General features: G+C 38.9%; 1 protein-coding gene across 5 annotated transcripts in view; it reads right to left on the bottom strand.

Moving 5' to 3' along the window:
• The window catches only part of ABCA4 (ATP binding cassette subfamily A member 4), an 84609-nt gene that overhangs the window by 51969 nt on the left and 7226 nt on the right, over window positions 1-25414 (bottom strand). For all 5 annotated transcript variants that reach the window (XR_008734763.1, XM_027814424.2, XM_027814425.2 and 2 more), the window contains 11 exons: window positions 22522-22614; window positions 18606-18699; window positions 17949-18090; window positions 15950-16089; window positions 13063-13190; window positions 8803-9000; window positions 4518-4607; window positions 3897-4137; window positions 2247-2386; window positions 1016-1132; window positions 50-247 (listed from right to left, as the gene is read on the bottom strand). Coding sequence is in view for 4 of the 5 variants with exons in the window: in XM_027814424.2 (XP_027670225.2) it covers window positions 50-247; window positions 1016-1132; window positions 2247-2386; window positions 3897-4137; window positions 4518-4607; window positions 8803-9000; window positions 13063-13190; window positions 15950-16089; window positions 17949-18090; window positions 18606-18699; window positions 22522-22587 (1554 nt within the window). In the remaining variant the exon portion in view is untranslated. The remainder of the gene's footprint in view (window positions 1-49; window positions 248-1015; window positions 1133-2246; window positions 2387-3896; window positions 4138-4517; window positions 4608-8802; window positions 9001-13062; window positions 13191-15949; window positions 16090-17948; window positions 18091-18605; window positions 18700-22521; window positions 22615-25414) is intronic.

Genomic DNA, 25414 nt, shown 5'->3' with positions numbered 1-25414 from the left:
TTAAGATATTCTCTACAAGTATTTCTGGCAATGGGAGGGCTGACCTTACCTCTAGATACTGACTGAGCAAACGCAGAGCTTGGTCTGCAGCACTGAAGATGTTCCGCCAGTCAAAATCTGCCATTCCCTTCTCCCGGCTCTGTGGAGACCCATTGTGGAGAAAATTGATTATGTGTTCAGCGGTTAAGCCTTCAGCACGCAGTTGGCTGTTCAAGAAGTCTCTCACTGTATGGTGCTTCAGAGATTCCTGAGGAAACACATCAGGACAGCTGCATTAAAATGATCCTCTTTACATGCCCTGTTTAGCTAGGAAAGTTTCCATTTCTATAGCTCTTCCTGAGCCATGAAGTAGTACAAAAGGGTATGCCAAGGAATTAATTTCATAAATGGGCAATTGCATAGCTGAACTGGAGGTGACACTTGAAGAAAGGATGAAAAGAAATTTATCCTTGACTATTTATTGTGTCGTTTCCTTATAAGCAACAGTATAAATGTAGTAAATGTCTAATCTAATATAGTGTGGGAAAACAAATGTTCTCTCCAGTATGAACTGCTTTATAAACTTTAATTACAGATACTACTTGTAGCTCATCAAAGTCAGATCTAAGGGATGTGCAAATAAACAGTTTGCTAAGGTATTAAACTGCTGGGCCTAGCAAAAACATGGTCCTACTGCCGCCTTTGCCTATGCAGAACCCAAGAAAATCAAGTTGTCTGTTCTTGAAGGACATTTTGGAGAGAAAGGGAAGCAGCAATTGCTGCCTTTGTTAAAGAAGTCAGGCAGATTCTGGAGTGTACAGATCTGAGTTTGTCACAGACATGCTGTAATGCATCTAAGACTAGCCTTCAAACCAAGCCCACTAATGAGTCCTGCAGCCTTAAAGGCCACAGACTCCTTGCTGCAAAGTTTGTGCTTACAGCCAAACCTTCCAAATGAATTCTCTTCTCCCTTAGTAAATATAAAGGATGGTGAAAGTCCACTCTTACTGAAGATCCCTGCTAAGTTATAACATACACGGATCATATTCATTTGCAGGCTGTTTTGAAAGAAGTACCACAGCTGAGGTCCTACTTCTTCCCAAGCTTTGGTCAACAGTCTGAGGCGTTCAAGTTCCTCAAAAGTGGAGTTTGCCTAAGGAATAAAACAGCAGAAAAGGATGTTAGAAAGCTAAGGAGATAAACAGAATTTATGATCCAGCCACTCAGGGAAGTGAAACCTGTAACTTACAAATGGTTTAGTTTTTACCCTCAATACTCAATAACCTTGTTAAAATAGCAGAAATGTTAATAATCGTCAGAACAAGAATTTCTAAAATCCAACTGGAATCAAAGTCACTTCGAATAAATTTCTGTTTTATGTATAATGGAACAAACAAGTGCAGATTAACCCCAGTTAACTTCAATTCCTTTAAATACTCAGGTTTAAGGTAGAATGATGTCTTCCTCCCCCTGCCCCCCCCCCCCTATTTTTCTCCATTAAGAAGGAAAAAGAGAGATGGTGTGGGTAGGATAAATGGAAAGCAGTTGGAGAAGACAGATACTCTTATAGTTAAGATTTGAAATGTTTGGCTGCTGTAAATCTGATCTTCTTCTGTTTGAACTATGAGCAGAAGTTCTGTGCCTTACATAGATACTGAGTAAGTGAATTGAGGTTATGAGGCAGCCAAAACCTAGGTCACAGGCAACCTTGATTTAACTGATTGATTAATTTCACCCAACTTCAGGCACTTCACTGAAGAGTCCAGGCTCCATCTTATTTTCATGAAGTGAATACTATTTATCATTTCAACATAGACAATACATAAATACATACATAATACTAAGCCATGATGTTGCCATTGGTTTGTAATCCCTCTGTGTTAGGTCTCAGTGAGTCTATCCAAGCCTCACAGCTTCTCTATTTAAATACTTACTGGCACAGAGCTGCTGATGTTCCTACATCTGGAAAATATATATATGAAAACTACTATTTTTACCAGTGTAGATGTGGAATCATGCCAACAAAAGGCTACTTGAGCTGTAAAAAGCATGTAGTGTGGACCAAAATGGGATGAATCAGTGAAGATCTGTCTCCTGTTTTTTAAACAAAGAGTAACTGTCCCTCCTCTGGTGACCGTCAGAACAAATGGAGTTCTGAGAAGAAAATCTGATTAAGCTGATGTAGCTGGGTCACTTTTTTTTCAAAAGACGTTTCTTAGGACACAATTTTCTGCAAATATGCATTTTTGTATTTCAGAATTTCTTACATTTTTTAGGATTTGCCGCACGGAAGGTGAATCAGGAGCAAAGAGAATTTTTCCCATCAGCAGGGGCTTCACAGCACTCCAGGCTATCTTGGTTAAAGGGTTTGATTCCAAGGTCTGGATCAATGCATTACAAAAGGGTGCTAAAGACAGAAAGACAGACAGTCTTTATATAACCCTACTCAAATCCTATCATATATAATGTCCTGCAGGGCTTTTTACTGGCAATACAGACAGATTAAAGCATTTTGACTCTGAATGGGTTAAGTACATTCTGCAATGCAGAAGTACAGCTTCTGATTAGATGTGAAAAAGTATTAAGTACATATTGGAGTTGTAAAACAGACACTATGGAAACTGGAAGAGCAAAGAAATTTAACCATTTGAAAGTTGTTGTTATTTATAAGGCATTTCAGATGGAAGGAAATTGGACAGCTCAGATCTCACTGAAAAATTTCAAACTAATTGCCTTTTCTGCTAATGACTTAGCTCCTTTGTATTGCAGTTGATACTGCTATGAAGCTATTTTTTCTCATATTAGTGGTTAATTATTACACAGTATAAAGCACTGGACTGAAGATTCAGCAGGCTTGGATGTTGAACTCTAGAACAGTTCAGGACTGGATCCTACAATAATTTAGAACTAAACATTTTAATGTAAGCATTTCTGTCTTACTCCTACACTGTGAAGTAATTAGTTTACTTGGATAGCATTTAACTGTTCTGTCTCCTGGCTGAAGAAATGGAGTAGTGGGCCTTTTACAGGCCTTGTGAAGGTTCAGGCATAAGTAGAGACAAGTATCAATATGAACAGTGAAAGGTAGGAGTCTCTCTATAGGCAAAGTGCTGACCTGCACTTTGTAACCATACAACCATATCTATCACAGTAGAAGGGACACAGAAATCTACTACCGGCTGGAATATGGCTGTTAGTACAGAAAAAAAATTGCTGGCAGTCTCAATGTAGAGAAAAACTAAACAGCAAACAGAAGGGGACATAATAAAAAGATAAAATAATGAATAGTAGAAAAGATAAAATTGGTTCCTCCTTGCATTGCATTATCTCCTACTACAATTGCAAGAAAGTAAGTGAGGAAATCAAAGCAGTGAAAACTGGTAAATTGAATTTTTTTCTATGTAAGATTTAATTATGCTGTAGAACATTACTGCTACAAAATATATACACTCTTATCAGGAAGATAACAGCTGCCGTGTATCAAATTGAGTATTATTTTAAAGGCGATATTTATAAATTCCTGTGCTCCAGGCCATCAATCTAGCTGAGAGGCTTTGAAAAAAATTATCTTGAAGAAAAGTAACTCCAGAGTGCGGTACTGTATTTTCCTGAAACTTCTTCAGAAGCATCTAGTTCTTCCTGATATCAGCAGCATATATTAGAAGATAAGACAGACAGACTGTCTTAATAATGATGATGACAATGTTTATGCCATCATATTGAAAGCAAATGAGTATTTCTCTCAGTTCTCGGGCTTCTCTGCTTCCAGTTCTTCAGTATGAAATAAAATCATTTCACCTTTCACTAATTTCCTGATTCAACTGCTTAAAAATGTTATTTTATAAAAGCAACAGTGCTATTCTAATAAAAGTTGCACCTGTCTATGGGGTCTGCAATGGTTTGGTGGACAAACTTACTGGTTGTATTATCATAAAGATAACTGGATTTCTTCCTTGTTGAGTCAATCCCCAGGAAAGCTTTGTAGTTATTATCTTCATACCAGTTGAAGGAAAGCACTCTGGATCCACCTCCTTCTGGGTAGCCACAGAAAAGATCAGACAGGGAGCTCACCAAGTGGCCTAAGGATTCTGGCCTTCCATCTTGTATAAAAGGTTGCAGAACTGTCAAAAGGTTCTGAACGCTTGACCTCCTGGCTAGCTGCAGTAAGACAAGACTTTGTTAATCACAGCCCTCAAAGGATGAAGTATCTGGTGAAGTCTCAGCTCTGCCCAGACTGGTGAAGTATGGAAGCAATCAGAACCTCATCCTTTTATCTCCTCACTCCTGGTCACAGGCATCATTTTCAGTTCTTGTTCTCTGTCTTTTCTGAAGAGAAGAAAATGCTTCCTAATTGCCAATACTTATGTCTGCATTTATTTTGTAATGAGAGAAGAACTAATTTCTAAGGAATCAGCTCTTCCCAAACAAGTCTATTTCCTTTCTGATAAAGCAGGTAACTGGAACATGAAAAGGACTAAGGAAAAGGACGACTATGTGCTACACAGAAAAGCGATGTCATCTATTATTAGACCACTTACCTTTTGCACTGCTCGGGAGACATTAGACAGCACCCTCCCCCAGGCCTTCAGGTCAGCACCTGGCGCATTCCTGTCCAACACAGTGGGAAGCTGTGAATACACCAGAAATACAGAAGAGTTTTATGTGGTTTCTACATGACAACAGCTACTACAGTGAGAGAAGAAAATCCAAATGGCATCTCTTTAGCTCAAATACTTTGAGTTACTTAAAACAGTGTCTTGCAAGCCTGTCTTGTGGGGCCACAAATCCAGTACCCATGTGCAGACTCACACAGCAACCTGTGTAAGTGTTCCTACTAATACGAGGCTGAAACAGTTACAGGCCACTGAAAATATAGCCTGAGATTTGTTCTGTTTATCTCAGGCCATCGTGAAGGTGCAAAAATGGAGAAAGAATGCAGCAACTGGGATTTCTGAGGAGCTGATTCTCACAGAGGCTATAATTCCAGCAAGATATCCAGGCTTTTGGTAACTTCTGAATTTCGTAAAGTTTGTGATACAGAAGCCTCCATTTGCCATGGAGGTAAATAACTGGTAGTACTTCACAGTATTGCTACGGAGAGATTTCCTGGTTTTGGAGACAGCCTGGTCCTTGCTATCTACCAGATTGGACAGAAACCATTATTTCTTCAGGCTCCCGCAGACCGGCCAAACAGCCTTTCCAGCAGAAATTAACACTTTAGTTATCACTGGCTTCTTAAGAAACCACTTTGCTTGCATCACTGCGCCCTTCTTTGTCACTTGAGGCTTTCTTCTCAGGCACCCATTTCTTCTGGTATTACAAAAAACCCATAAAGCTGGGCTTTTAGGTAGCTAGACTGTGGTATTTATGAGCTAAGCCCCTAAAAAGACTTCCCCAAAACTGTGTAGCTATACAACCTGCTGATTCCCTGCCATTCCTTCCAGTCGGTAGGTGGTTAAGAAAGCAGATGACAGCTGCACTGTGTAGGTACCCAGCAGGGAATCACAAAGCAAGATGTTTCATGGAAAGCTTATGTTAGCATGTTCTGATCTGTCACTTGCAGTTGAGGCAGGAAGAATACACACAGAATGCTTCAAAATACACTTTTCCTTTGTCCCCTAAGGGGAACCAGCCTCTGCAAAGATTATACAGAATTCTTAGAGCACTTGCCTTAACCTGGCCTTTTTGAAACTGTGAGCAACAGGTCTTGTAAACAATTGGAAGTTAACCAGAGAAAAAGCTTGGATAAAGCTGAAATTAAGAAAAGAACCTCCTTCTTGTAGCTAGAAGAAAACAAAAGATAAGTAGGGGCAAAACTACATGTTTGCTCCTAAATGTTATTTCTTTCAGGAGGCATTCAGTAGAATCAGGTCTTAATAGAAATATCTTAAATGAGTGAATTTGTACTCAGCTAGCTTACGTTCTTTAGAAGCACATGTAAGACAGGATCAGCAGACATTATAGGCTAACTACACTCTCATCGAACCTAAATACCAGAGCATACAGTTGGGAATGTTTATTGGGACTAAGCCGAGATGAAGATTAAAGCTTTCCCCAAAATATTTCTCCAACTATTTTCATATTCAGTGGAAGTAAATATGGTGTCATGAAAAAAATGGAAGAGCACAACCATTGAAGAGTTTCTTTCTAACAACAGAAGGCCCATTTCTAGAATTCACAGTCAGCTGCCCATCCTAAAATTATGCCCTACTCAAACAAGCAGCTCTACAACAACAAACTCTGGTATGTGATTGGTTATACTATACAACTGTAGCCTGAAGACCATGAAGTACAGAAAGACTGACAGTACAAGAGTGCAGAAAATAACCTGGGTCTTGAACAGACAAGTATTTCTAATACAGAGTTTAAAACTAATGTAGAATTTTTAAAAGTCAAATGAAGATTCATTCTGCATATGTATCCAAGTATAGATTAACACTCAGTTTGATTACATATCAAGTGCACGTGGTGATAGTGATCAAAGCCGCTGTTTCAGTAAACATGTCTGGGCTTAGTGAAGAAATGCTTACTTGACCCAAAATTGCAATAAGCTATTAAAGAATTTTATTTTCCTTTATTTAGAAGGTTTAAAGAACTTCAAACCCAACTTAAACAGGCAAGTTCAAGAACAGCAGTGCTTCAGAAAGAGGCTCATTTTTCTTGCTGCAGCTGAACCAGCCAGACAGTAAAGGAAGGGTCTTACTTTTCTGCCTCTGCTTTGCTATCAAAAAAGTGAGTTACCTTAATTTCTGGCAAAAACCCCTAGAGGGTATACATGAGCACATGAAGGACTTGAGCGTATATTCATGTACATACATGCCTGAATATGTTTATTACAAATTCAACAAGAAACGTTAATTTCCAAGTGCTGAAGTTCATTGTCAAAATAACCGTGGCAAGGAGTGTTTATGCACAGTCTACCTTTTAGTTTAACAGGAGTAACTGAGACAGATTTTGATTTAAAAGGGGAGCTTCTGCCTTGGGAAAAAACCAGAAAAATTATTATTTAGGAACTATAATGATAGGAGTGTGGGAAAGCTTCTACCAACTTGAGATCTTGTGCTAGGCATCATGAAAAGATTATCCCTCTTCTCCACAGCTGGGTGCACATTGAAACCCACTGGGAATCAGGCTATGGATACCCTTCCAACAAGGGACTTCCATTCCAATACTCAGGTATATTCCTGGCAGAGAGACCTTGTAGTAACAGACTAGATCGTAAGCCTGCATCTGAATACCCAGTCTTTCACAACTCCACATTTTGGTTTCAGGCTTATGCTCCTATGTCCCATGTGAGCCTGTTTTTGTATGAACACAGACAACTGCTTCATGAAATTTCATCTTTCCATTTTATTTCATATGGCAGCAAAATCATAGTATGTTAGCAGCTTAATTTTGAAGCTGGGCAGTGCAGTGTGCATGTTCACATGAAGTCTTTAATGCTGAAACCCTTATCTTAGGAGTACTGTAGCATTAATTCTCTGCTATTTCCAGCAAGCATCAGTTATATGAAAATATCTGAGTGTATTTTTAGGTATGGAAAATAGTAGCTTTCAAACAACTGACCACAGATTCTTATCAGGAGTGGCAAAATTGCAGGGGCACAATGAATGATTGTCAATGCTACAATAATCAAACAGTAATTTGGCTGGTGTGTCAATTAAAGCTTCTGGCATCCTCTGTTCCCAGATCTGAGCAACTCAAAGCTGAACAAAATCCATGTTAAATCAATCATCATATTACACTGCTGTGGCAGAAAAGTCCAATCAATACTTTCTATGTAACTTTAGCAGCTGCTCATATATCCTGCCTGCTGTACGCAGCAAACTGACAATGTGATGGTCTCATGACATTTTTACAACATGAAAAACAGCAAATTAAATTATTTGTTGAAAAATGCAAAATCATGATCATGGGGAAAACAAACACAAAAGGCCTATACACAGTGATGTGCTCTAAGTTTGCTGTCATGAGGAAAGAGGCCTTGGAGTCTTTATGAATAGTTCTCTGAAAGCACCAGCTCGGTGTGCAGAGTACAAATGGAGTATTAGAAAAATATTAGGAAAAGAACAGAGAACAAATGCAAAAATCCCCACCAGTATGCCACCTTATATATATTAAAAAAATATTACTTTAAAACTTATAATAAAATATAAATAAGAACATATAAATATATTTATAAATTGCATAATATATCCATACTGAACCTATGTTGCAGCTGTGGTTAATTTATGGCAAGAAGGTCACAGCAAAAACAGGAACAGCACAAGGAAGGGGAATGAAAATGAACAGAAGTAAGGAAATTCTTCTATAGAAAGCCAGTACAACTTGTTTGGTTTGGGTGGTTTTTTTTTTAAAAAAAGGCTCACATGCCTATCCCAACTCAAGCTTCATCATGGCTTTGACTTCAGTGTAAAATTCTGTCCTGCTGGATGGAGCAAAGACAGGATGGATTGTGTAGGATATTCTCAGAATCCTCAGTAAGGTCCCTGTAGGTCTTGCTACACACTGTTTTGCTACACAGACTAGAAAGACCACATAATATTTACACACACACACTGATTTTAAAATTACATTTGATTTTTTTAGTTCTGTTGTGCTGTGAATTTCATCTGTTTCATCCTAAAGCATACTCAGAACTGTCTAGTGTCCTGCTGATGGTAGGTTAATGATCACACATTCATTACCTTACATTTTCAGGGGTAAATAAACAAAGACTACTTAGAACACTGGTGATGTATTACAAAGAAAATTCTTGAAGGGCAATGAAATATCAGCCAAAAAAATTACAACATAAGGCAAGATTATTGTGTTTATACTTACCAGCTGAAATAGCTTAAAGAAATCAACATTTGCATATAAGGCATCTTCTACTCTCTGTAGGCTTTCCTGAGACAAGGCGCACATGGCCTTGTGCACAGAAGGGAGTGCTTTTCGGCTGCTGAAGATAATAAAGCGGTCCAGGAGCATCTGACTGCAAGCAATGTCCTTCAAAGTCAAGCTAGGGACACCATAGGCAAACTGCAACCAAAATAAAATTGTTTACTGTTGTGGAACCTTTAAATCTTGAATTGTTCCTGAGCAGTGTATCAGAAGTGGACACCTTGATATCAGCCCCTGCTAATATTTTCATGAATGGCAGAAGGATGTGGCCAGCTAAAGCATCAACTCTTGAACCACCTTCACTTGATATTATGCTAGATCACTTTGTCTTCTCTTACATTTTTCCTCTTCTCATTAGTGATTCTCCCTTTCATTGAAAAAGTTCTTGTGAGTCTTCTTCTCTTTCTCTGTCACCTAAGCACACTTGCTGCCATGCCACCTATCCTTCTGGCTAAGAAGAGGTAGCTACAACTTGCTTGAAAGTATTTCCCCAGGGTCAACTGATTGTGCCACATCATTCTACCTTTCCTGTTTAGGTTAGTTATATTTTTGCTGTCAGTTGTTCTAAGAGAAAAAGGCCAGTTCCACTGATTCTCAAGCTTGATTTCCCTCAGTATTTTATTGCAGTTATGACTATTCCACACCAATGCTTCCTCACAGCCATTATTCATTGTCACTGTGCCCAGGCATACAGCCAGGATTTACAAAGCCATTACATCAAACCACACCCATCTACTGATTACCACTTCTAATAAAAACATGGAACAGAAAAAACCAATTATCTTTAGTGTCCAGCTACTGGGAACAGATTAGTTTATAGTTAAACCAATGTAAATACAGAATAACTCCACAGAAATCAGTAGATTTATCTGGGATTTACATTGTTGTAATGGAATACCCTTAGAAGTTTACAGTTCAGTCCTAGTTGCTTTATAATGGACAGAATACATGGCAATATAATAAAAAGTAGCACTGGAAATTCCTCATAAGCTAACGTTCCCATCCTTTGTACATCTCCTTTCACAGTACAAATTGTAAGGAAACAAGCTCACAACACTGATGACTACAAATGCCTACTGTAATTGTGACTCAGACTTTCAAACAAACAAGAACTATACACTGACAAGCCATCCTTAGGCTAAATGAATGTAATAAGCTGCATAGAAAAAGAAATCTTCAGAATCAGCACAGAATATAATTTTCTTCAGAAAAACAATCTGTTGAGCATTTCAGTCTAAAGTATTTGGATCAAAACAAACACACCACATCTATAACCAGGTCAGATGTAGTTGCACATTCATTTCCTAAGTAAAGTAACAACCTCATCTAAGAGATTCTGAACATTACCAAAATTTTATATCTGCAAATCTCCTACAGTTAGCAGCTGAGACTTGTTTGGTCGTGCCTATAAAGAGAAATACTTGAAAACCCAGAGGAATGAGAAATAATTTCATTCAGTTGCTTCTATCCATTAAGTGCTTCAGATATCAGAAGTCACCAATAACACTGCAAGTGTGGCTGTGGAAAGTCAGCAGCCAGAATAGGAAAGGCAGGGGAAGAAAGGTCTAGTACAATATTATATTTTGTCTACAATGACTGCCCTGAATTTCAGCTTATGGAGCTGCAGCTGACAAAAAACCAACAACATTGGAATTACAGATTGTGCATTGGAATTATGATGCAAAAAAGGGATGTGAATTTCTAGTAAAATATCCGAGAGGTACTGTCACTATCATCACTACAGCTGTAGCCCTGTAAAGGCATTGTTAACACGAGCCAGACAGTGTGGAGAGAGGCAGAATGCAGAAGATGAAATGCAACCGATGGATACAGCGTGGCTTGCAAAAAAGCTCTAAAACCAAAACCAAATTGGAACATTTGAATTGGATTTAACTGACTTTACATGAGTGAAAGAATTTGCTTATTTTCTCAGTCACTTATATCCTGGATATGTGTGTGTGTAAAGAACAGCATTTTTTAACCATATATGCCTGGTCTGGTACAGACCTTATCATCCAGTGTGAACTGCAATGAAACTGAGCTGCACAGGGAGGCAGCCTGGGAACCTTGTTTTGACTTGTGAAAGGAGGAAACTGTGACACTAACATCACTGAGAAAGATTAAACACAGAAGAAAAAAAAAAAAAAAAAAGAGATGCTATTTACAAACTGTAAGTGCATTTCAAGAATGTTCATGAAGAGATGGGATTAGAAAAACATCAAACCTCCGCCCTTCCAATTTTTCCGGTAGGGTGGGCTGTTGCCAATCTTTCCTGAACTTCTTATTGTGTTTTAACATCTCTTATCCTTATCTTAGAATGACTCAAAAAAGCAGGCCCTCAGAGGAAAACTTCAATACTTTTTTTTTTTTTTTTCTCTAATCCATGTGTCACTGTTTGGTCTAAGATGGCAATATGAAGTCCAAATTATTTTTTCAGCTAGTTGGCTGTTTGATCAGGTTTAGCTTTCAGTTCTGTGTGTTGTTTCCTGCACTCACAGGCCGCTCAGACCTAGATCTGCAGCCAGCTGTTGGCAACAGTCAGGTTCTTGTAAACAAGTTGCTTTCAGGTTGATCAGCTCTGTGCCATCAGAGCCAGGGCAGAGGGTTTACAGTGATACGCAAGCAAACAGAGGGTAGAGCAGCATGAAGAACTAGAGATGAATTATCATAGCTGGGGCTTAGGATGACCACGTATCTAGGTTCTAGTTATGGCTCTGCAAATTCTACCTCAACCAACTTTAAGTCCAGTGCCAGTAACTTGCTTATCAACAGGGTCCATAGGGATTGAGTGATTTACCTCCCATAGGAGATCAAGTGTTCAATTCCTGCAGAAAATAATTCTTTTGTGCTCTTTCGAAAATTATGAGATTAGTTTTTCTGCATTAGTTGCTCTTGGAGGATGTATTCACAGGACTTTCTTTCCCGATAGCTGTAAATTAGCCCTTGTGAGATGATCTTGTATCTCTGTGATCACTGCTAACAAGAAAACTTTATGGAGGACAGCAGAAGTGGTACTCAACATCAGGTCTCCTCTAGCTTCCTCCCTAGCAGGTCTCAATCATACTTTCAGTGATAGTATTGAAAACTTCAGTCCTGCATACACTGGCAGACAGTTTTTAACACTAGATGAATGAAAAAAAACACTGGGGGGCTAACAGAGGATAACAGAGGATAACACAGCAGCACACAGTTCTCTTGGCACAGCAGACCTCTCATGAAGGAGATGTTAGGGATGAAGGGGTAAAGAGAAGCCCAGCAGGATAATACATTCTTCTTGTAATACATTCTTCTTGTCACAATCAGCAAGGAAGCAAATTTTCACCATCTCAGCTAATATGGATGTGTGGAAAAAATGTAGGATGTATCAGCTGACACTGGCTTTGGTATGGTCTTGTATTGCTTCATGACAAAATGAAGATAGGGGAGAGCTTCCCCTGGTACCAATCAAGAAAACAGCTGATAAGTAATCTGGCTACTAGTTACACCAGCTGGAACCTGTGGTGCACAGAAGGAACTGCACACAAGTTCATTAATGCTATCCCTCTTTCTGGCCACACACAGTTCCAGCATTTGTATTTTATGTGACAGTGAAAAAGAGGAATTGTGCCTTTCAGCCTTAATTATTCACTTGCTTCCACCCACACACTAACACAGTGTAGAAATTGTTCCAGAGTTCTGATTCAGCAGTATTCATTCATTAATATAGCATTCCTCACAGAGCTCCCAGCCACCAGTACACGCAGAGGCAGAGACAGCCTGACTTGGTCACACACAGTCTCCTGCTTAGCTGCTCCAGGAGGGACCTGACCTGCAGTTTTCACTGAGTTTTCTGAGCAGATCTATTATTCAATCAGAATCTAAGAAAGTGGGTCTGTTTCTCCACTCCCACCTATTCAAGTGAGACAAAGCCATAAAGCCACCATATTACTCTGCTGACATTGAGGCAGAGAACTGCAAATAGTTCTCTGCTGCTATTCATCAGGACTGCTGTCACAAAAGGATGCACAGCTGCCTTACACTTTTGAGCCAAGTATTTAATCATGGGGATGGATGCATTGCTTGGCAATATCGTTTCTTGGTGTTTCTTATTTGGGAGCAACAACAGCATCGAACCAAATATCTATATTATTTTTTAAAAAACAAACCAAAACCCTCTTCCTCTTGATTCATAATGGGGAGAAGATGTTATACTCTACCCACCTGTTCAGGGCGCACTTGAGCATTAATAAGCTGGAAAACAACAAAATCAGGGATGCCGGCATCTTCCAGCAAGAAGGAAGTGAGGGTCTCCCCATCTTTCAAAATGTCTAGAATTCGTATTCCTCTTCCTGGATGAAGAAAGGAGTGTAGAGATCAGTGAGATCCCCCCAAAATGTAGTTAAAGAACAGCCTATACCCTGGCTTAAACCTGCAAAAAGTATGTTCTTTGGCTCACATACTTAGTAGCGACTAATAAAGCTTAGGCGTCCAAAGCTATTTTTGAAATTCAAAATAATTTTAATCCTTTGTTGGGGAATGATCATCAGAATATGCTGAGTGTTCTGACTCTGCATATCTGATTTCTCAAAGATGTTTCAGACTAGAACTTCATCAACGGAAGTACTAAAAGCATCCCTGACTATATTTGAAAGGCTGCCTTTTTTCTAAGGTAATGTCTCACTTTAAATGTTCAGATTCAAGTGTGCTACTGTTCTTAGCGTCCTTTCTTCTGAGCCCTGCGTAAATAAAATTAGTCAACCCCTTACATTTACATTAATTTATCACTTCCTGCTGATTGATCTTAGCTAGTTAATCTTACGCTATAGGATTGCAAAAATGGCCCCTTGAAAATCTTTCGTGAAAAAACCTCACTATCCTTGGAGAAGCATAAATTGTTTGCAATTAATAGTCATATTAGACCAGATTACTAACTATTAAATGAAAAACTGGCAAATCTTCAGGCAAACCAATGAGACTACCCACTGTTAAATTAAACACATGTGAAAGGCCTCCAAGTTTCCATAATTCCATCTATAACAATATCCAAAATACTGCTGCTCTTAAAGTCTAACAGTGTCAGTGTGAATTCTGCCTCATTATGGTCCAAGTAAAAGCTTGGAAAGTGAATGTTACTAACGTCCATTGAATACTACAGCCTTTAATAAAGTAGATCACAGAGCATCAACAGACTTCAGTAAAGAATGCTTGAAAAGCACTAGTTCTTCCACTTTTCAAGACAGGCAGTTGAAGCTGATAGAAGCAGCATGTATCATGCTGACAAGGGGAATGTAGCTTTAGACATCTACACATAAACATGCATAAATTTGCTCCTGAGTGTCTCCATTCTATGAGTTAAGCAGAGCCTTATCAGAGCTTGACAACTAACTTCCACAATTCCATCTGCAATAAGCATATGCTGTCCTAGGGCTGCAGGGGCTCCTCCATGTATTTATTCAAGCTGTAAACACTGAAAACAATAGTAGGGGCCTGTCCCTCATTCCCTCTGATGCTCTTCCTGGCGCTCAGGCATCGTGGAGGAAAAAAAAAACCCACAGTACAGGAACACATCTCGTCAAATGTGTCAGTGCAAGGAGGCAATGGGAAAAGGAAGGACTCAAGAAGGAGAGCCATTTTTAAGGAATCAGGAGAAAGAGCAATCTTAATTCTGACATTTGTTAACTTTTCATCACTCAACTTTGCAGCTATAACAATATTCTGTTAAGATTGTTACCTACAGGCGACACTAGTAAGCCACATGCTCAAAGAACTTAGTCAATTCTGCAGTACCTTTTCCTGTATGGAAAAACGTGCCAATTCATATTTTGTTAGTTTAGCTCCAGAACTGACTTTGTTACTTTGTTTTATGAAACAGATGATTCCAAACATTATTTTTTGTTTAAAGTAAAACACATTAAAAAAACCCACAGACTCTGAAAGAGAATTAATATTATATTTCACAGGGGTAGAGAGGAATGTGCTCTATTTTCCAGCTGCTGAGTAAAGTTGATAAGGGATGCAAAAGCAACTTCCTAAACCGTGGGGTGTGGTCCCTTAGAAATACGTTGCAAATCCATGGCATGTTGTGCTTTTCCTCAGCTCTAAATAGGCGGGTTTGGTTTCTATAGTTGTATACAAACCACAGCTCAGATTATATTTCAAGTTCTTCTTTGCATTCTGGGGCATTTTGATTGTCTCACAGCTATTTACAATGAGATAGTCCCTTTTTTACTTCTAGTTAGAAACTTCTGATAAGATAGTGGAGCACATGTATCAGAGGGTTTATATACATCTTACTAAAAACACATGGAGAGTGACTATTTGATTTTTAATAAGAATATTATTCCTATGGCAAAGGACTTGAGAATGGGACACATCAATTCTCAAAGCCAGTCCATTTTCTGAGCCTCTTTCGTTTTAGGAGTACCTTTTCAAATTCTATACTTAAAGACCAAATATTAAATTAAAAAATTGTTGTTAGTCCATTTCCTATTTTCCCCCAGGACTGTGTTTTGAGTTTGGCAGGTTGTTTTCAGTAAAAATTAATGGAGTCATATAATTTGCGATCCTGTCTAGAAGCAGCATAACGTACCTTCTTTCTCTAAACACATCAAAACAAGAAGAAGGTGCTTCCTTCTTGCAGTTCCAAACCTGTTTCAGCTAACACTTGAAATACAAGTATCTCTGAGCTCTTTTCTAGGTCATGCTCCTAGTATATATTCAGGTGTATTCCTAGCTTTCCATTCCTCTGCATCTCCCAGTGATTCTTTCTTACTGCTTCTGCCTGTATGGTAATCATAATTAATGAAATCTCCAACCACATGTTTTATTTTGGGTGGCAATATACTCATAGTTGTGTGGTTTGGTTTTTTCTACTGTTATTTGTTATTTAAGGAAGATGGTTACAGAATGGAGCTGATGACCTCTCTCCTTTCTCTCAAACAAAAGGTGTTAGTTACAACACTGGATGATTTTTAACTCGCCCTAATGGTAAGCAGAGTAACAGCTACATGTGAAATACATTATAATGTTGTCAGTCTGCACGGTAACTACTAGTCAGCTCTCAGAAGGAAAAATTCAATAATCTAAAGGATATAGACAAAGCAATTACCTGCAATCCTTTCAGGATTAGTTCTTATTGTTTCCATAAACTGAGTCATAATGACAAGTTCTTCCCAGATTCTTCCAAGGTCACGGATCGCAGGGGCTTCCAGTAAGAGCTCCTGAGCATCTTTATATACCCTTGCAAGGCTGAAAGAAGAAATGGTGAATGACCAATAATTTAAGACTAATGACTTGAGACCCTTTGACATTAAAAAAAAAAAAAAAAAAGTGAAGCTGACTTTCTTTGTGACAGCGATAAGGAAAAAATAAACTACTCTGTCTTCAGTCTTGAAACTCAAAGCTCAGTTCTGTGGTGACAACAGAGTAATTTCAGGTGATGTGGGCTCCAGTTAGATTTGCAAGTCCACAGACGGTTTAAGAGGGCTACTGGTGTTGTAGAAGGTTGACACACTTCCTTCATTAGCCATGCTGATCTTGCTGGGGAGATAGTACCTTCCCCAGACAGCATTCATCTCACAGCTGTAACGGTTATTTGCTTTGGTTCTGGCCCAGGCTCAGCTCCAGCAGTTGGATGGGACAGTCTGGGCACATGCAGCCCTGCTCAGCCAGGTAAGTGACATGGATTCAGACACAGAATTCTCCTCCCTCTCCCAGCTCAGTCCCCTCCAATATAAGGGTGGCGTTTAGGTCCCTTCAAAACATTTCTTCTAGGAGAGGCAGGAAAGCATGAGTGACAAACTTGTCACAGGCAGCTGTTGACCTACTGGTTCTGCATTAGAACATGCAGTTCAAGCAAAGATGCAATCAGGTCCTGTTTATAAACAAGTACAAAAATTTCTTATTAGCAGTAGGGGAGACCATTACATTTCTTTAAGTATGTTTGTCCATGCATGTAATGGTATATCTCAGTCTTCATGACTTTTTTTAGCTTACAGGAAAGAGCAAACAGGAAGGACTAAATTCTTTCAGAAAACACAATGTATTTGCTTCCTCTGTAGTGCACTGAGTTTACTCTGACTCACAAAGGGACGGTTTGCTCTGAAATAAGCAACCTAGAAAAGCCCGAACATAAAGAAAACAGAACCCTCTAGCTTCACAGTGTGATTGACTGTACCTGACAAAAAGGTCCAGCTGACTATTTTGAATCCTGTTCACTAGGAACAAAAGGTCAAATTGTAAGTTAACTCCAAGCTATGGACTTTCACTTGACTAGAGCTTTAATGGCCTGGACATTGTTAGCTTATGAATTTAAACCATTGGATGCTCCAAAGTGGACTATTTGGAATGACAGATTTGGTGCATTTTTTATAGCTATTTTAACAAGTTTTTATTTTAAGGGTCTTTGACCACTACGCAGTCTTTCATGACTCAGCTATAACAATCAATGCATTAAAGCACTCCCACAGGTGTTTTTTTTCCCACTAACAGTCTGGAAACCTCCTATCTTCCTATTTTGTTAATAAGCTTAGTATCTGAAGGTTACAATGCTGATTAAAGTCTCACAGGTATATAGTCAAAACAGGTACTACATAAGAAGTGGCAGGGCAGATTTTCCTTGCTGCTACTTCATCAGTGCTTTCATTTTAAGGGACAACTTAAGTGATGAGAAAAGAAAGCTTAGGGGTTTCAAACTCTTATCAAAATGATTTGTCCTGAGACATTTACTAAGCAGCAGGAAATAGAAAGGATGGATTTTATTAAGTAAATACACGTTCCTTAGAGACTAGTACAACTGAACTCTTTCTCAAAAAGGCCCAAACCTACCATCATGAGCTCTGTTTCAACTTTGGTGACCATTGTTGGAATCAATTATTTGCACCCTAGTGTCTTCTTAAATGCTTACATTTCCCTTTTCATCCACACCACAAAACAATTCTTTAAAACATCCCCCAGTATACCCGAGGGACCTTTCTAAGCAGGCTAAGGATACTCCATCCTTTCTTCTTGCACAGTTCATGCCCATGAATGCTTAACAGGTGCCAAGAGCAGGCTATCAGCAGTTGCCTAACAATGCAACCCAGTCTCACACGTATAGCTCTGCTTACATGGAATTGTTGTAGTTGGACACAACACCTGGACCCTCTCCATGGGTTGGGCTGCGGAAACAGGGGTTGTTCATGTTACAGAAGATGCCATGTAACCAAGGCAGTGTTCCTGCAGATGGCATTGCCTTGTTTGGGAAGTGACCTAGAGTACAGAAGCACAAAATGTAAACGATCAGGTGACTTTTCTAACACAGCCTGCATGAATCTAAATAGCATGATGGGCTGGCTCACGACAGAAGGAATGTGATGGATATCATACAGGTTTCTCATTCACTAAGCAAAAAAAACCCCAAAACAATATAAGCAATATGGTTATTTTCAACTGAAATAAATTCTGAGCTTTTATTAAGAGGTAGTGAGGCAGTACTTTCTCAGTAACAGAATTACAGAAATCTACAACCTGATAGAATCTTGAGATCCCATGTAAGTCCACCCACAAAGCATCTCACAGGAAAACCAGAGATATTTTTTTTCTCCTCACTGGTAATTCTTACAATATATGGCTATAAATAACTAAACTACTTGAGGCAAAGTCTGTTCTTTTGCCACTGGAGAATAATACTCAGCAAACAGGTCCCAGTGTCTCTGAGAACTTTTAGCTGTTACCTATGTTACCTAGCACAAGTCAGAGCATTAAAACATCTTTAATGTTCTTACATTCATGTTGGCGATACAGTGGATTAGCTTTCCTCAGCCAGACAAGAGCAAGAAATAATGACAGAGGCCATACAAGCTCCACCAGAAAACGAAGCTGGAAGGAAAAAAAAAATTAATTAAAAATAAATTTTACAGATTAGTCATGTACAGAGTCACTAAGTGCTTAGAGGGATAAGGACCCTTCTCACAGCAGCAATGTCCGGTGCAACGTGGCCGTGGTTATCCCTCGCCTGTTTCACCATTTGGAAAGGACACTCAGAAATAGCAAGGATTTCATCAGAGCCCCATGAAGCATCACCATTAAGTCAGTGGCTTCACTTCTTCTGAAGAAACTTCTAAGCATCCTGACTGAGGTAAAAAGAGGCATCAGATAGTACTAAACTGCCAGAAAACCAGATATAAGACTAAATAGTTTTTACACAAAGTGCATGACTCTATAACAATACGGGAAAAAAGGATTAGACGCAAGAGAGAAAAAGTGTGCGGGTTGTTTTTTTTTTTTTCTACCCACACTTTTTCAATGCTTAGCTCATTAGTAGGCTGCCTGTGCACTGTGCTTATCCAAAGATAAAAGACTTTAGCATAAGCTTACATTCTTTGATCATTAATTTTGCTTCTTCTTGTCATCATTCATTTGAACATTACTAATTTTCTAATACAGGTAGATATGCATACATTAAGATCAAACACCTTACTCAATAACATAGAAGACCCTTTCAAAGGCCACTTTATTGCCCAAATCTTTCAACATGCTTAGAACAGTCACCAGCTCCCAGTTATGACAGAAAATCAAGGGCACTGCTTTACCACAGAGCAACATCCTGCCTGGTTTTCAGTCTGTTTCCTCCACTCCTGTGTTTCAGTTTGTTTTACTGCCTCTGTGTGTTTTGGCAGAGGTTTGAAACTACAACCCTTTGATCCTGTGGCACAGGCTTTGAGCTCTGAGGACCAGCTATGGGATTTTTGTGTTCAGCCACGTGGCACTTTTTTTCTTCTCCCTGCAAGAGCCAGGACAAACTCTCTCCAGAACCCAGTTTTTGTAGCACATGCACAGGAAAGCCCTCTGTGCCTCCTTTCCTTTGCTCCTGCCTCCGTGACCAGGCATCAAATATGTAACAATAATGCATACAGCAGCAGAGCCAGAGACAAGATGGGTCACATGTGAATGCTTTTTTTTTCTTTCCAAACTGAGCCGTGCAGGGCAAAAGATACTCCACAGGATAATTAAAAACAGGTTTTTGGACCTGCCCTGTTTTTTCCAATATAACTTTCTCTAATAGCTTTAATTAAGCGCAGATTATGCTTACAGCAAAAGGGTAGAAAGATTTACACCAGGCAACCATTTCCTATTTCACACTTTCTCTCTTCAGGCTTTTCCTTTTTTTAAAATAGAACAACAAAACCAAAAATACCTGACCACCTTGGAAGTTGTGCATGCCTGAATATTTTTAAATCCAGACAAATCTTACCAGCAGCAAAGGGCAGATGACATAATTATTAGAAAAGGAAACCTGCCACTGTACAGCTCTTTTGCTTGACAGCTGTTTTGCACAGCTCAGAATAGTGTTACAGACCCTTCTCAGCAGGGGTCCGCAAGGTCTGTTTAACACCCATCACCATCCATTTGATAAGACATTTGGGACAAGCACTGCATGCCCATAAACTCGGAGGGGTAAGAACTGGGAAACTCCTTGATTGTTGTCTTTGCTGCAGAATTTATCTGGGTTATTGCTCAGATGTCAATTCTTACTTCATTTCCAGGAAATACAAAATCCTCTCGACTTGAATTCAGTAATTCTTTTCTGTCTGAGCTAACTGGTTTGGAAGGGATTGAAGACTGAAGTGCAAGGGAAGCTTTCTTTCAAGCTGGTACACAATGTGTTGTGTGACAAGGACAGACCAAGTGCAGTTAGCCCTATGATTCTTTCCTGTGATCCTTTTCCTGAGGACACATGGGTGTCTCAGGACTCACTAGAAGGATCAGAGAGCCACCCACAAGCCTCCAGAACCACAAGATAGACAACCAGAAATCCCAGCAACATGCACAGAGAAATGTAACACTCAGTTGGAGCTGTAATGGATCAAGCACAGTGATAAGACCATATAAATATGACAAGCATAAATTGACTGTGCATCAACTGTTAACTCTGTAATTAAGTCCTTCCTCTTGTGAATTACCTTAGGCTAAAGGATGAACTTGAGTAGAAGATGGGCTATTCCTCCATTTATGGTACTGCACGATGGTTAACAAAAACCAGGCTGATTTTCACAAAACGCATTTCATTGCTACTTTTGACATGGATTTCTGTTTTGGCTAGCTTGTTTCTCTGTGAGGACAAATAACCAGGTAGTTTTATATACTTGGAAAAGGAAATTATTTTTACTGACTCTGTTGTAAAATGTTTTACTTTTCAGAGCGGAGAAAATATTTCTCTGTTGTGGATTAAATCACTGTGTTTATAAGCTAGGAATGATCATCACAGACAGGGATCTCTGGCAACACCAGGAAATACCAAATTAGCATTTTTTAAAATTATATAGGAAAAAAACAAGAAAAAATAATTCCTGAAACCCAAGCAGGCACTTTGGGTCACATATCTGAGCAGATTTACCCAAACAAAACAGTATTTCATGTACTGAAAATTCTGAAGAATTAGATAAAGATCCATTTGCTAAAAATTAAAACCCTGCAGGTTCCAATTCTCTCAGTATGCACATCTGAAGATCAGAAAGACGTGGATTTTCTGTTTGTTTGGTGCTTTTTTTCCTGACTTGAGAACCAAACTACTACAGCTCCTTGATAAGCAGCAACTAAGTCCAGCTTCAAAAAAGGGTCCTTATATTTGGTGTAATTTAGCTCAAGTATTGACTGGTGACTTTTATGCTGTATTAAATTATGAGCTGGCAATGTTATATGCATCAGCTCTTGAGGGCAACATAGACTGTGGGAGAAAGTCTGCTGAGAAGCTATGAAATAAAGCACATTCAATTTGTCTATGAAGAAAATCAGATAAACCTTTGATCCTGGAAATTTCAGCATGCGAGTCATTCTTAATGATTAAAATCAGGTCAGCATAGATCAGCATTTCAGCTCATCCCATGGTTCAGTTTGACCCTATTGATCTCTGTTATTATGGCAAAATTGTTTGCATGACTGTTACAGCCTCACAGATGCCCTAATGTAGTTTTAAATTATTTTTAGTTTGAAACAGATAGTCTATCTGTATAGGACCTCAAAGGGACTTCCTTTGCTGGACAGCAGTAATTGTAGTACATCAGATGACCAAGACCCTAGGCTGAGGTTTTGTTTCACTCTAAGAATTTGGACTAAAGAAAAAAAAAGAAAAAAAAACAAGAAAAAAAGAAAATAGAACAATGATGAAATAAGGTGGAAAGTAATAGATAAATTTGCTCTAAGACAAAATATTGTAACATCTAAGAGGATTTGAAAGGATTTAAAATACTTACCTGATTTTCACTTTACTTATGTCATTCAGCCATATTAAAAAAGATAAAATCTGTGTGAATTTTAGGGCCTTAACTGGATTTACATCTAAAAGCAGCTGGTTGTGAGGAACAAATCTAAAATTAGGAATCAAACCTCTCTGAGCTGAATGGTGCCCATAATGCTTTCTAAATTAGATCTTTTAATGTGAAAATACAAAAATATTACTACTCAACTCTTCTCCTGGTACACCATACTACCTGTTAAAGAAAACCCCAATACAGGTATTCTGTGTTTGGTCTGTAAAGAGCAGCTTTGCAAACAGCACCAGACAAGATCTGAATAGGCCCATACAAAGACCACATTTGATTCTTTGGGGAATTTGATACATTTATAAGCACATAAAAATCACAGTCACTTCATCCCATGAGCGTACAGTCCAAAGCTGAAATCCAAAGACTACCACTTTACCTTTTGTCTTTTCCGGAGGATCCAGTTCTTCCAGAGTAGAAGTCTGACTTGCCTGAAGAAGCTCATTCTTCTGCATCAACACTTCTGGTTAACCTGTGCAAAGGATGCATTGCCATTTCTCAGCTGACAGCTGAAACAGACCTCAAAGCAAAATAACAGCTTTCTGTTCTTATTTTAAGATTATGTTATCATAGAGATTGGTTCCTTTAATTGTCTGCACCATTTAATTTTGCACTTAATACGCTATCATACATGAAAAATTGTGGTTTTCCTTTGTTTGGAGGCCATTTCCTGTGACACATTTATCAGTGCCAAAAAGCAATAGAAAGGAAAAGCGCCTCTTTCAAATGAAAAAATAGTCATTAACATTGAATCCAGCTATTAACTTGGACTTGCAAGTAATGAAAGCAGTTAACTGTTGCATCACTTATCAGATTAAATCTGTGCTTTCAAAATATTTCTTCCAAGAAAAAGATGGATTTACAACTGTACATTAGTTATTATGATAAAGACAGAATTATGTTTTCCATTCAGACACTAGAAATGTATATTGATTAACACAGCCTGGAATGGATTTTCTAAAGGCAAATACATTTTGTTGCCATTTTATTAAAAAATACAGGATCTCATTTTTGCGCTGTTTAATTCAGCAACTCCCACTGTATTTTAGTAGTGATACAACAGAATTTAAACCACTATATGCTCTGTTTTCTAGATTCATGCCTCATTTTTATCACCTAGAATTTTTGCCTTCAAAAGGAAAAAGATAATTTGACATATAAATCTAAATACCAGATAAAGGGACCTATTAAAAACCAAACAATTTGAATTTGCTACCTATATCAACTTCCTACTTTATAGATGCCTTATGGGATTTAAATGACTGAAGAGTGGTTTCTTCATGAGCAGCAGTAACTGGGAAAGTTGTGGAAAAGGAAATGGAAGTTAGATATTGGAAAGCATTTTCTAATTATAAGAATGGTGAAGTAGTAGAACTGATTGCATTGGAGGGCTGTGGGGCCTCCATTGCTGGAGACTACTGAAACCTCTGTCAAGACTCACACAGGCAAAACTGCCCATGGATTAGATTATTTGTCGAGTTTCTCTTGCCACTATTCTTCTAGAAATTTGTTTCTGGAAAATCTAATAAATGGAGGAGATTTTGTCTGATTTTAAAGGACAAAGTTTGGAAAACACATCCCAGTACTTTGGCCTAATGTGTCAACAAAGTATTAGTTACAATCATTAGACAAAAATCCACAATAGTTGACTGTTTCAGAAAATCATCTCAGGTCCACATTTTATGAACTGAAAAGGAATTCAGACCTCAACCAGGGAGGAGGTGGCCAGCCCTGGGGAAAGGCTGTCACCAGCCCTAACCAACCGTGCTGGAAAGGGATCCTAAAGAATGAGCAGCTCTCTTCTGACATACTGGGCATGGAAGAGATTAGAGCAGGACACTTAAGGACAAACTTGGCTAGAATTGGCTGTGCTACTTATTGGGGGTGAAATAACAAAACAACAGTTCTGCAGAAAGATCATCCATGCAAAACCAATGATGCCAAAACCTGGAGCATTTTCTATATTTTGTAGGTCAATGGTTTGATGCAGTTTTCAAGGTCACTCCATCAACTCTAACTGCCTAAGTTGCAAAGCACCACAAGAAGTGAGACTAGCTATAAAAAGCTACTAATGCTGTAAAGAGTAAATCCATTAACACTTGATGGTTTGAAGAGATACACTTTTGGGGTGTGACAGCCTCCCACTTTGAGTGGATAAAAGCTAAAGGGAACAAAATTAACCCACAGCTTTGGTAACTGCCTAACACTGTAAGTTGAAAAACAGTCTTAATAGTATAGACAATACTGGGATCCTAAACATGCATCATGACATGCAGAACAGGACCAGTTTTGATTTAGGACACTTAGCTTCACACTGATGGGATGTGAAGACTGTTTCAATCCATTATGAGAGGGAACATTATTGAAGTCTTGACATTGAGACTAAAGAATTGAATAGAGAGGAATATGAAATTCTGTATCAAATTGGCTAAATGCTGTCCTTGCAGAGTTTGCCACACTATTTGTGCACAAAGGCAGACAACCATGTAGTAACAGAGGCCAATTTTGCAAGCTTAAGTGTCAGCACACAGACATTTCTTTTTCTTAGAGCTTACACTACAAAACCAATCTAGATCAATTATTTGATTGCTGAGTGTATTCAGGAGACAGAAAAGGCTAAATTTAGACACTAACATTCAAATTTTTTTCTCCTTCACTAAGTAAATGAAAAGAAACACATCCAGTGCTTGTTCAGACATTTACCCAATCCAGGGCACTTCTGAGCAATTAGCTGTTGGAAGGGTTTAGAGAGTAGCAATAAAATTGGCTGAGCATCATCAAGAAAAGACAATACTTCTGTAGTTTTGCTAGTGGCAGCAGGTTCTGCATGTAAATAGGGTGATGACACGTAAGAACATTCTCACATGGGAAGCTGCCCTATATTTGGTTGCAGGCAGCTCCCATCAGTCACCAACTTGCAGCTGCCATTAGTGTGGCGTGCCTGCTGCTTCTCAGGAGCTTACAGCAGTGCTCTCTTCAGAGTTGCCACGTACAGGCAGTCAGGTGGCTTTCTGACACTCTTGCATGACCCAGGGCTCTCCTGCTGCTGTTCTGAAGAATGAATCCTGCAGCTGAACAAATGAGGGAAAGCCAGTTTTGTTCCAGCTCCTCTCACCTTCCTCCAAACCCCAGATGGACACTGCAATCTTTCTGCAACAGCTGTGAAAGGAAATTCAAGCCTTCATGTCAAGGCCATAAAATCTGTAGTCTACCAATGGCCTGGCTTCTCCTCTTCTTCCTGGCTCTCTACTGAGCAACCCATCATTAAGAGT

The sequence above is a fragment of the Falco cherrug genome, chromosome 12, assembly GCF_023634085.1.
Source record: "Falco cherrug isolate bFalChe1 chromosome 12, bFalChe1.pri, whole genome shotgun sequence".
In the NCBI taxonomy this organism is placed as follows: domain Eukaryota; kingdom Metazoa; phylum Chordata; class Aves; order Falconiformes; family Falconidae; genus Falco; species Falco cherrug.
This window is presented reverse-complemented; position numbering and strand designations above follow the sequence as displayed.